General features: G+C 28.2%; 5 protein-coding genes across 5 annotated transcripts; 4 read left to right on the forward strand and 1 right to left on the reverse strand.

Annotated features, from left to right (window-relative positions):
* Window positions 1-5,417: 5,417 nt before the first annotated feature.
* On the reverse strand, window positions 5,418-6,461 carry TVAGG3_0603490 (spectrin binding; the record flags this gene model as incomplete). The annotated part of the gene is made up of 1 exon (XM_001317578.2): window positions 5,520-6,440. One exon carries the CDS (start codon window positions 6,438-6,440, stop codon window positions 5,520-5,522), a length of 921 nt encoding a protein of 306 aa, XP_001317613.1.
* Window positions 6,462-6,744: 283 nt separating this feature from the next.
* On the forward strand, window positions 6,745-8,677 carry TVAGG3_0603500 (microtubule nucleation by interphase microtubule organizing center; the record flags this gene model as incomplete). The annotated part of the gene is made up of 1 exon (XM_001317579.1): window positions 6,746-8,623. One exon carries the CDS (start codon window positions 6,746-6,748, stop codon window positions 8,621-8,623), a length of 1,878 nt encoding a protein of 625 aa, XP_001317614.1.
* A 198-nt stretch (window positions 8,678-8,875) lies between these two features.
* Window positions 8,876-9,457, forward strand: TVAGG3_0603510 (nitroreductase family protein; the record flags this gene model as incomplete). Its single annotated transcript, XM_001317580.1, has 1 exon — window positions 8,898-9,443. One exon carries the CDS (start codon window positions 8,898-8,900, stop codon window positions 9,441-9,443), a length of 546 nt encoding a protein of 181 aa, XP_001317615.1.
* A 189-nt stretch (window positions 9,458-9,646) lies between these two features.
* Window positions 9,647-10,466, forward strand: TVAGG3_0603520 (ADP-ribosylation factor-like protein 2-binding protein family; the record flags this gene model as incomplete). The annotated part of the gene is made up of 1 exon (XM_001317581.1): window positions 9,652-10,095. The coding sequence occupies one exon, from the start codon at window positions 9,652-9,654 to the stop codon at window positions 10,093-10,095; it is 444 nt and encodes a 147-aa protein (XP_001317616.1).
* A 208-nt stretch (window positions 10,467-10,674) lies between these two features.
* On the forward strand, window positions 10,675-11,562 carry TVAGG3_0603530 (uncharacterized protein; the record flags this gene model as incomplete). Its single annotated transcript, XM_001317582.2, has 1 exon — window positions 10,675-11,562. One exon carries the CDS (start codon window positions 10,675-10,677, stop codon window positions 11,560-11,562), a length of 888 nt encoding a protein of 295 aa, XP_001317617.2.
* Between the last annotated feature and the right edge of the window lie 1,022 nt (window positions 11,563-12,584).

Raw genomic sequence — 12,584 nt, forward strand, 5'->3', positions numbered from 1 at the left:
AAGAACTTCTTTACAGTGCTAAATAAATTGCATTTTTTAACCATTACTATTCGCCCAAAGATGATTTCGGTTTCAAAGATTATTCCGAATACTATTCTTCATTATGATGCAAAATATTCCCATCATGATATTAATATTGATTTATTGTTTATTAATGAATGTTCTATCATCAACGAACAAGACAATGAGAGAAAGACTGCTCTTCATTATGCAGCGATTAATGGTAATATGAAAAATTGGATCATTCTAGATTGGAAAAAAGTAAAAAAGACGATCAAAATTCTCTCAATTTTCCACTTTTTTATTTTATTTTATTTTATTTTTGGGTTTTCCTACAAGTGCAAAAAATGCGCAAAAACGATTATTTTACATTCAAACTGCGCATTATTTGTGTGTTTAAAAATCTATCCGAGTAAAGTAGTCAAAAGATGTAAGCATTTTTTCTTTAATATATTATACATATGCAATTGTGGCTATACTTTATTAATGGTTTTGATTATTTATAATAGTCAACTCCAAACTTTTTCAAATGCGCAAAATATGCACAGATTCAATTTTAAATAATCGTTTTTGCGCATTTTTTGCACCCCATGTAAAACCCTTATTTTTTTATTTTTTTTGCAATGATTCGGCATGTGTTTTTCTATTGCAGGCTTTTCATTCTGGTGCTCCAAGCGAAGCGCAGGAGCCCCAGAATGAAAAGCCTATCTTTTTAAAGCCAATAAACTAACTTTTATCAATAAGGATGGTAATATTAAAGCACTTTTATATTGATATTTGGTGATATAATTTTTAATATTAAAAAAGAATTATTTTAGGAAAAAAGGTGGAAAATTGAGAGAATTTTGATCGTCTTTTTAACTTTTTTCCACTCTAAAATAACCCGAAAAATGTAGTGTATTTACAATAGCCATTTAGATTTAGAAATAAGTGATAGTGAAGAGAAGACACCATTACATTATACAGTAATAAGGAGTGATGAGAATACTCTAAAGTACTTTGGATAGAAATGTAGTTCAAGCCTCTTATTTCACGTTATCTTAATTAAGATGCTTAAGACTGCACTTACGCTCATCTGAATTTAATTATGATAAAATTTTGAATAAGATCGAAAAAAAAATCAACTTCACATTAACAAAACATCTGTCTATTACCAATTTCCAGAAAATGAACCAATAGAATGGAAGAAAGTTATTGTTTGGCTATTTAACAACTTATATGTTAGGAAACCAAATATGTTTGAGAGTGATTTCGAAATTGCATACATACAATCATTAAATATCATTGCTCCAGATAATTTAGTTTACAATGATGATCAACAAATTAAATTCACATTAAATTTATTTCTAATTATAAGTGAAAAATAAATTTATTGATTTTAACTTATTTTTGTAATCTCAATTAGAGTTTAATAATATCCTATAAATATCCTTTCTTTGTTGAATCATAAATTTCAGCAATTTAATTTATAAAATTAATTATGATTCAAAGCTTATTATTGCCCAAAACATATATATAATCAATATTGCCGAAACATGTATACGATCAATATTGCCGAAACTATCTATATATTTGAAATAGTGCAATTGCGATTTTTTTCTACAAAACAGATAAAAAAGAGTAAAAACAAACCGAATATATATATATACTTGGTATCAAAAAATATTAGTTTTAAGAATTATTCGCTTTTACATCATTTTACTATGGTTTCTCAATAAAGCCATTAGACATCAAATTAGTATCTATTTTATGGAATGAATAAACATTTTTCAGCACCATGTTCAACTAAGAATTTGACAACATCATTTGAATTTTGCTTAATAGCAAGAGAAAGTGGACATTTGTAATATCAAAATATATTTCATTAAAACTTGATTGATATTCAATGAAATAGAATTCCATATAATAATGATATATGTTAAATGAAAAAGAATGTTATATAATGATGATTGATTTGAAATGAAAGAGAATTCCATATAATTATGAATGATATCAAATGAAAGATAATTTCATATAATACTGATTAATATTAAATGAAAGAGAATTCTATATAATTATGATTGATATGAAATGAAAGAGAGTAAGTTTAATATTGACATCAGCACCATTATCAACTAAGAATTTGACAATGTCAATTGAACTTTTCTGAATTGCAATAGAAAGCGGACATTCAATATTTCAAAATATACTTTATAAAATAATGATAGATATGAAATGAAAGGGAACTTCATATAATTATGAATGATATGAAATGAAAGGGAATGTGATATAATTATGAGTGATATGAAATGAAAGAGAATTAAATATAATAATAATTGATATGAAATGAAAGAGAATTCCATATAATTATGAATGACATCAAATGAAAGATAATTTCATATAATAATGATTAATATTAAATGAAAGAGAATTCTATATAATTATGATTGATATGAAATGAAAGAGAGTAAGTTTAATATTGACATCAGCACCATTATCAACTAAGAATTTGACAATGTCAATTGAACTTTTCTGAATTGCAATAGAAAGCGGACATTCAATATTTCAAAATATACTTTATAAAATAATGATAGATATGAAATGAAAGGGAACTTCATATAATTATGAATGATATGAAATGAAAGAGAATTCCATATAATTATGAATGACATCAAATGAAAGATAATTTCATATAATAATGATTAATATTAAATGAAAGAGAATTCTATATAATTATGATTGATATGAAATGAAAGAGAGTAAGTTTAATATTGACATCAGCACCATGTTCAACTAAGAATTTGACAACATCAATTGAATTTTGCTTAATAGCAAGAGAAAGTGGACATTTGTAATATCAAAATATATTTCATTAAAACTTGATTGATATTAAATGAAATAGAATTCCATATAATAATGATATATGGTAAATGAAAGAGAATTCTATATAAATATGATATTTATGAAATGAAAAAGGATTTTATGTAACAATGATTAATATTAAATGAAAGAGAATTCTATATATAATTATGAGTGATATGAAATGAAAGAGAATTCCATATAATTATGAATGATATCAATGAAAGATAATTTCATATAATAATGATTAATATTAAATGAAAGAGAATATCATCTAATTATGATTGATATGAAATGAAAGAGAGTAAGTATAGTATTGACATCAGCACCATGTTCAACTAAGAATTTGACAACATCAATTGAATTTTGCTTAATAGCAAGAGAAAGTGGACATTTGTAATATCAAAATATATTTCATTAAAACTTGATTGATATTAAATGAAAAAGAATTCCATCTGATAATGAGTGATATCAAATGAAAAAGAATGCAATATAATTATGATATACATTAAATGAAAAAGAACTTCATATAATAATGATTAATATTAAATAAAAGAGAATTCGATATAATTATGATTGATATGAAATGAAAGAGAATTAAATATAATAATAATTGATATGAAATGAAAGAGAATTCCATATAATTATGAATGACATCAAATGAAAGATAATTTCATATAATAATGATTAATATTAAATGAAAGAGAATTCTATATAATTATGATTGATATGAAATGAAAGAGAGTAAGTTTAATATTGACATCAGCACCATGTTCAACTAAGAATTTGACAACATCAATTGAATTTTGCTTTATTGCAATAGAAAGTGGACATTTGTAATATCAAAATATATTTCATTAAAACTTGATTGATATTAAATGAAATAGAATTCCATATAATAATGATATATGGTAAATGAAAGAGAATTCTATATAAATATGATATTTATGAAATGAAAAAGGATTTTATGTAACAATGATTAATATTAAATGAAAGAGAATTCTATATAATTATGAGTGATATGAAATGAAAGAGAATTCCATATAATTATGAATGATATCAAATGAAAGATAATTTCATATAATAATGATTAATATTAAATGAAAGAGAATATCATCTAATTATGATTGATATGAAATGAAAGAGAGTAAGTATAGTATTGACATCAGCACCATGTTCAACTAAGAATTTGACAACATCAATTGAATTTTGCTTAATAGCAAGAGAAAGTGGACATTTGTAATATCAAAATATATTTCATTAAAACTTGATTGATATTAAATGAAAAAGAATTCCATCTGATAATGAGTGATATCAAATGAAAAAGAATGCAATATAATTATGATATACATTAAATGAAAAAGAACTTCATATAATAATGATTAATATTAAATAAAGAGAATTCGATATAATTATGATTGATATGAAATGAAAGAGAATTAAATATAATAATAATTGATATGAAATGAAAGAGAATTCCATATAATTATGAATGACATCAAATGAAAGATAATTTCATATAATAATGATTAATATTAAATGAAAGAGAATTCTATATAATTATGATTGATATGAAATGAAAGAGAGTAAGTTTAATATTGACATCAGCACCATGTTCAACTAAGAATTTGACAACATCAATTGAATTTTGCTTTATTGCAATAGAAAGTGGACATTTGTAATATCAAAATATATTTCATTAAAACTTGATTGATATTAAATGAAATAGAATTCCATATAATAATGATATATGGTAAATGAAAGAGAATTCTATATAAATATGATATTTATGAAATGAAAAAGGATTTTATGTAACAATGATTAATATTAAATGAAAGAGAATTCTATATAATTATGATTGATATGAAATGAAAGAGAGTAAGTATAGTATTGACATCAGCACCATGTTCAACTAAGAATTTGACAACATCAATTGAATTTTGCTTTATTGCAATAGAAAGTGGACATTTGTAATATCAAAATATATTTCATTAAAACTTGATTGATATTAAATGAAAAAGAATTCCATCTGATAATGAGTGATATCAAATGAAAAAGAATGCGATATAATTATGAATGATATCAAATGAAAGTGAATTCCATATAATTATGATATACATTAAATGAAAGAGAATTTTATATAATTATGCATGATATCAAATGAAAGATAATTTCATATAATAATGATTAATATTCAATGAAAGAGAATTATATATAATAATGATTAATATGAAATGAAAAAGAATTCCATATAATTATGATATACATTAAATGAAAGAGAATTGCATATAATAATGATTGATTTGAAATGAAAGAGAATTCCATATAATTATGATATACATTAAATGAAAGAGAATTGCATATAATAATGATTGATTTGAAATGAAAGAGAATTCCATATAATTATGATATACATTAAATGAAAGAGAATTGCATATAATAATGATTGATATTAAACGAAAGAGAATTTCATATAATAATGATTGATATTAAACGAAAGAGAATTTCATATAATAATGATTTATATGAAATGAAAGAGAATTCTATATAATACTGATTGATATGAAATTAAAAAGAAAAAGTCTCGTATTGACATCAGCGCCATGTAAGATAAGAATTCTTGCAGCATCTATATTATTATTCATTGATGCAAAACACAAAGCAGTCATTTGATCCGTATCTTAATAATTGAGATCAATTTTGTCATTTGTTTCAAATAAAAATTTGAAAATATCGGAGTTTTGAGACATGCATGCATAGTGCAGAATATTTCTCTTTCGGAAATCAGTTTTATCAGGAAGCTTTTCGTTTCTGAGAATATCTATTGTTTGAGGAAATGCAGCACACCAAGGAACGATGAAGTTTTTCTCTCTATCGAAAAGTGTAAATACTGCTTTCAGGTTTTGATATTTGATAATATCTTCGTAAATTGCTCTTGAGTATATATTCTCTCCATCGAAATCTTTATATGTAAAGAAATTTTGGTCTAAAACAAATTCAAGCATTTCGTTGTTATGTGAGCATACAATATTTCTGAGACATTCTATGTCCATTTGATTTTCCTTTAAACATTCGTTGATAATGTCTGTATTTCTACCAATTAATGAATATCGAAGACAATTTTTTGATATTGTATATTTTTGGTTTGAAATTAAGAAAAAGAAAATATTTACCGATCCAAAATATGCACATGCTTCAATTAATGATATATGGTAAGAATTCTTTTCACTCCAAGGAATTTCCAAAAAATTATCATTTTTTAGGTCTTTTTGAGAAATATATTCCTTAAATCTATCAATTTGATCGTGCATAACAGTAAATTCGATTGAACCCTCCAATGGAAATGCTAACTCAGGAAGTTTCATATAATCAATGTTGATATTCTTAAGTATTTTGATATAATTCTCGTTTGAAGCATAATTATAATGAAGTGCTTTGATAATGATCGTAGAGAGTTGGTTTTTGGTAAGTTGATACTTCGAAATCAAAACGTTTGTGATTATATTGCACATGTCTTCAACAGACTCGTTATATTTTATTAGGAAAAGCTTTTCAAATGCTTCTATAAAGTCCGAATATGGCTTTGCATAGTCAGAACTCATAATTTTATTTTCCAAACTTTTCTTTACTTTTTTTTGACTAATCTGTTTAAGATTTTTCTAGTCTGAATGAATATTTGACATTTAATAAAGTACTTAATATATAGACAAAATATTAAAAAAATATTTCTCATATTGACAGAGTTTGAATTTAAAAAAAAACTCAAATTTTGAAAATTAGCTTTCTGCGACCGAAATCATATAGAAATTATTTAAAAAAATTGATATTCATTTGATGCTCGTTCTTATCGGCGCGAAGTACAGGCCGATATAATTGAGTGAAAAGCGAATTTTAAACGTGCACTTTCATGAATGATAATTTTGCCGCTTCACAACAAATTGGAAAGCTAGTTAACCATTTCTCCCCTAACAATGAAAAATTACTAGCAGATTCAATTGATATTATGAGAAATTATACAAATATTCCAACAATTTTCCAAAAAACAGCGTATCAAACTAAATGGATCAAAAAGCTAAACGAAACAGGCAAGATTCAGGATATCACAAAGCTTCAAAGAGCAATTTCAAAAATATCTAAATCGAGCAAACATCCAGAAATTTTATTCGCATTTTTTGATAATATTATAACAGAAAAAGCCGATGGTGTTCCAAAATTGATATATTCCGAACTAGAACCTACATATAAAACCGAAACGAATGAAATTCCGAGAGATTTTCTATTTGTTTTGCAGGGGTTTGATAGCGATACATTTAAATGGAATCACAAAGCGGATAAATTTATATACACACTACAAGTTCCACAAAATTTTGTTTACATTACTAAGAAAGTTAGTGAAATTGGTTGTATTTTAAGATTTTTACGAACTTTTGAACAAAAAATGAGTAGTTTGATCTTTCAAAATGCGTACAATTATGTTAAAGAACTAATTACTATGCACTGCTCTAACGTTGTATCATTAAATAGCAAAATTGAAAAATTATCAACAATTGAGTTTTTAAAGTTCCTTAAAAATCCACTTATTGACAAACTTAGGGCTGCAGCAATTATATGCAATACAACATTTGGCTTAAAAGGCGGATACTATTACAATAAATTGCATTCTCTTTGTAACCATGGCGATTTAGAGATAAAAACAGTTGCTCAAGAAATGACGAATCTTTCTTTTAAGATGATTGAAGAAATGGTCAGAGAATGGATATCTCGAGGCGAAATCATTGATCAATATGAAGAATTTTTCATTAAAAAGAACCCAGACGTGCATGTTTGCAGTGAATGGTGGGAAAGACAATATTCATTGATAACGGCAGAGGCTCCTCTATGCTTTAACAGTACTCAAGTTCAACAAATTTTTGATACCGGAAAAATTTTAAACTTTTTACGAAGATGGTATCATCTTGTTGATTTAAACGTCGATGAGTCATTAAAACTGAACGAATACATTGACAAATGCTCAGAAAAAGCGGAAAAGATAATTATTGATATTATGCATGAAAAGAAATTAAATCAAAACTTGCATCATATATATTCTTATCTTTTACTTGGCCGTGGTGACTTTGCAAACAGCTTTATGGCAATTGATGATGATGCAAAACATATCCAACTTAATAGAATCGCATATGAAGTTGCAAGACAACCAATAGAAGGATTTGACTTCATTATTAGAGATCAGAGTTGGGCTTTTTCATATTATGTCAATCCACCACTTTCATTGTTATTAAATTCAAAAGTTATGTCTGTTTACAAATCAGTATCATCACGGTTGCTTCATTTGAAGAGAACAGAGTACAAATTACTTCGTTGCAGGGAAGAATTCAAAAACGAAAAAGAATATTGCACTACAGTTTTTCAGATGATCCATTTTATTAACTTTATCTCAGATTTCTTTCACCAGGAAGTTATCCAAAAGAGCTTTGACAAGCTAGAGAAGTCACTATCCAAAGCTAAGAAAATTAGTGAAATGATGGGATACATTGAGAAGCATTGCGCTGAAATTGCTCGCGGATGCTGGGTATCAAACAGTGGCAAGAACTGTTCTACAGCATTAAATAAAGTCTTAGTGTCAATTGAAGCTGTTACAGATACAGATAAAACACTTGAGCAATGTGTTTCAGAGTTCTCTAACGCTATTATTGATTTCAAAGCTCAAGCATTGCAAAGTAAGACAGGAGCTTCGGAGCTTGTTCGTCCTTTATCAAGGATCTTTTCAAATTTCTTGATCGAATAACATTATTTTTTATTATTTTGTTTGCTAAATAAATGTGTTTTTACTTTTCAATTATATTCAATAAATTATATTACCGGAATTTATACTCTCAATGGAAATTCATTCAAACATTATATGTGGTTTCTTTTTTGACGCTGAACCAGCCATCGGCTGATTATTCAATACCTGTTGGATAGTTTAGAACTCATAATATTTGATAGGAAATAAGAGATGAATCGACGAGGAATGTAAACATAAGAAAAATAGAAAATTATAAACGTAAGCTAAAACTAATATGGCTCTTGCGGCTCTCAAACATCGCAGAACAATTAGAAATTTCGATCCAAACTATGTTATTCCAAAGGAACAACTTACTGAAATCGTTAACATGGGCTTAAACTCACCATCTGCGAAGAATCTTCAGAGTATCGACCTTGTTGTCATCACAAACAAGAAAAAGATCAAAGAGTTAAACGATATCTGCTACAGCTGCTTCCCAAAGGAAGTTCAGGCTAACTTTGACATGCGCAAGGGTAAATATGCCGTTTCAAATACAGTTGTTGGCGATGCTCCATGTGTCATTCTCTTAGTTAAGAACGAGCGTGCCGAAAAGTGGGTTCAGGTTGATGCTGGCATGATGCTTATGTCCCTTATTGTTGCAGCACAAGAATTCAAGCTTGAATCATTACCAATGGGCAGTGTCTGCCATGCAAAGGTTGAAGAACATTTCGGCTTAAAGCCAGGCTCACTCCTTGTCGGTTTGGGTCTCGGCAAAGTTAATAAGAAACCAATTGTTGACAATAAGACTATATTATCTAAGGTTCAGTTCGTTCCAGAGTAAAAATCATTTTATTATTTGCTTTTTTTGTTACATATGATACCATTATTTAATTTAGTCAAGGTAAAATTGCAAAATTTCAATGTCTTCAAAAATTATGGACGAATTTCTCAACACATGGTTTTTGAGTAGAGGACATTCGAGAACTAGTGTCATTACAACGAAAAGATCACTTAAATAAAAGTGACATTAATTTCAAAACGTGCATTTAATGTCTAACAATTCAGAAACAGCCGATTGCGTCTATGCATTTGATGAAGGCACAGAAATCACCAGGGAAGATAAAATTCTTGCAGCTTTTGAAGATGTTCTTCTTTCTGACGAATTTGTAGAGAAACAAGATGAATTCATCGCAAAGCACTCAAAGCTCTTCACAGAAGATGGAGATTTACCACCAGAATGCATGAAAATTTATAAGCAGTATGCTGAGTTGATAGAAAAAACTCTTTTAGCAAAGGTTTCAAAATTATTCCCAGATTTTTCATTCGACGAGCTCATTCCTCTTATCAAGAATCATAAAGAAGAAGATATAGCACATGCTGATGTTTTTGAACTTCTTACAGCTACACTTGATTTCAATGAATTTCGTGATTTGATGGTTTCCTACAATAAAGGCCAAAACACTGACCTAGAAATTAAAGTCACCAAGTTTTAGATTTGATATGCAAGTTTTATAGAATATATCAAAAATATTATTATTCCCTTTTTATTTTTAAATTTGGTGTTCATTAAAATATTACATTTGACTTATCAATCAATATCTTGAATTAAAAAAACAATTTCTGATACAAATTATTCTTTTTCAATTATTAAAGACATACATAAAGAATTCATAACTACGTATTCTAGGCTAAGTAAAAACTATTTAAAAAAATATTATTTTGCAATTCTAAGACACCAAGGATACAGAATTGCTTTCATTCATTGAAAATATAGTTACTTCACGAACCAGTCTTTGCCATACAGAATTACCTCTTAGGCTCTTCAGATAGCAAGATATTGATGTCAAACATCACCTAAAGATCGAATATTGTCTCAAAATTGAGACAAAATTATAAAAAAACCTTTTTTTTTCCCAAATATGAGGGTCAATTTAACTTTTCAATTCTCTGGATATTCAACAACACAGAATCTTAAAAATGTTGATTGTAGTGCAACAATTGAAGAAATTAAAAAAGTTCTAATTATTATTAATAAATCTGATGTTCCATTAGGTAAAATCAAATTTATTCATATGGGACGTATCCTGCAAAACTATGATACAGTTGAAGACTTAACAATTGATGAAAAGCAATCAGCCACAATTTTGGTTCTAGGAATTACGCCTCATATTGAACATCCAAAGCCGAAAGTTCCAAAAATTTCACAAGCTCGCCTAGAGTCAACAAAATTTCCAAAAGATCCACAAACTCAGCGAGTGTTACCAGAAATTCCAAAAAAGCGTCAAATTCCTATACTTTATACAAAAATTACAAGAAATTCACGAACTGATCTAGTGTTAATAAATGGTCAATCACAATTAGAGCAGGATCTACTCACACAATTAGAGCAGGATCCATCCCCACAATTAGAGCAAGATCAATCCCCACAATTAGAGCAGGATCTACTCACACAATTAGAACAGGATCAATCCCCACAATTAGAGCAGGATCCATCCCCACAATTAGAGCAGGATCCATCCCCACAATTAGAGCAGGATCCATCCCCACAATTAGAACAGGATCCATCCCCACAATTAGAGCAGGATCCATCCCCACAATTAGAGCAGGATCCATCCCCACAATTAGAGCAGGATCCATCCCCACAATTAGAGCAGGATCCATCCCCACAATTAGAACAGGATCCATCCCCACAATTAGAGCAGGATCTACTCACACAATTAGAGCAGGATCCATCCCCACAATTAGAGCAGGATCCATCCCCACAATTAGAGCAGGATCCATCCCCACAATTAGAACAGGATCCATCCCCACAATTAGAGCAGGATCCATCCCCACAATTAGAGCAGGATCCATCCCCACAATTAGAGCAGGATCCATCCCCACAATTAGAGCAGGATCCATCCCCACAATTAGAGCAGGATCCATCCCCACAATTAGAACAGGATCCATCCCACAATTAGAGCAGGATCCATCCCCACAATTAGAGCAGGATCCATCCCCACAATTAGAGCAGGATCAATCCCCACAATTAGAGCAAGATAACAACGATGTAGATCGAAGTGATGTCCTTGAAAATGTCATATATATTTTTGGCATCTTTTGTTCAATTATTATGATTATAGCATTATCAGCATTCGGAGTATACTGTTTTACAAATAGTATCGCAATTTCTATAGCAGCAGTACTTGCAATAGTCATTCTTTCCTTGGTTTTTATGAACATATATATTCTTTATTGTTAGTAATCAAAGGAAAATCACAATGATTATGCGTTATGAATACAATCAGGTGCTTTATGTTTAAAGAACATTAATAAAGTGTATAGTAATATGAATATACAAAAATTTATGCATTTTATCTATTATTGATTACTATTATAACTTATTTTCATAATTTTAGAGAGTAAATATCCCAATTCTCTCAATTTTAAAGAACCTTAAAATTGAAATCATATTCTTCGCATGTAAACCTTTCATTTCCTTTAAAATTTGAGAGATCAGATGTGCTTTAAATCACAATGAATTTTTATCTAAAACATATGAATAAACACATTTACTTAATGGATCATTGATTTATCTTATACATGATTCAAGAGGGGCCTGGTTTTTCAATGATGTCATGTTTCATGTCCTACAGACAAAATGCCACTTTTTGGCACTTTTTTCCTGGAAATTCCCTGATTGATACAAAAATATCGAGTTCACCATGATTCAATAAATAAAAAATGAAATGTTAAGATGAAAAGGATTATAAATACCCTACTTTCCCAACATTTAGAATAAGGTTATTGCCCTAAAATTCAGTTATAGACACTTAGGAGAGCATTTAAGCCATGATATTTTGGCATATGATAGAGAAACATCTTATAAACATTTTCAGTATGTTTTCCTATAAAATAACGATCTCACATGAAATTACTAAAATATCAAATTTTGATTTTCACTTTAAAGTTGGGAGAATACTCTACAGTGACAGGGTATACA

Source organism: Trichomonas vaginalis, chromosome II (assembly GCF_026262505.1).
Source record: "Trichomonas vaginalis G3 chromosome II, whole genome shotgun sequence".
In the NCBI taxonomy this organism is placed as follows: domain Eukaryota; phylum Parabasalia; order Trichomonadida; family Trichomonadidae; genus Trichomonas; species Trichomonas vaginalis.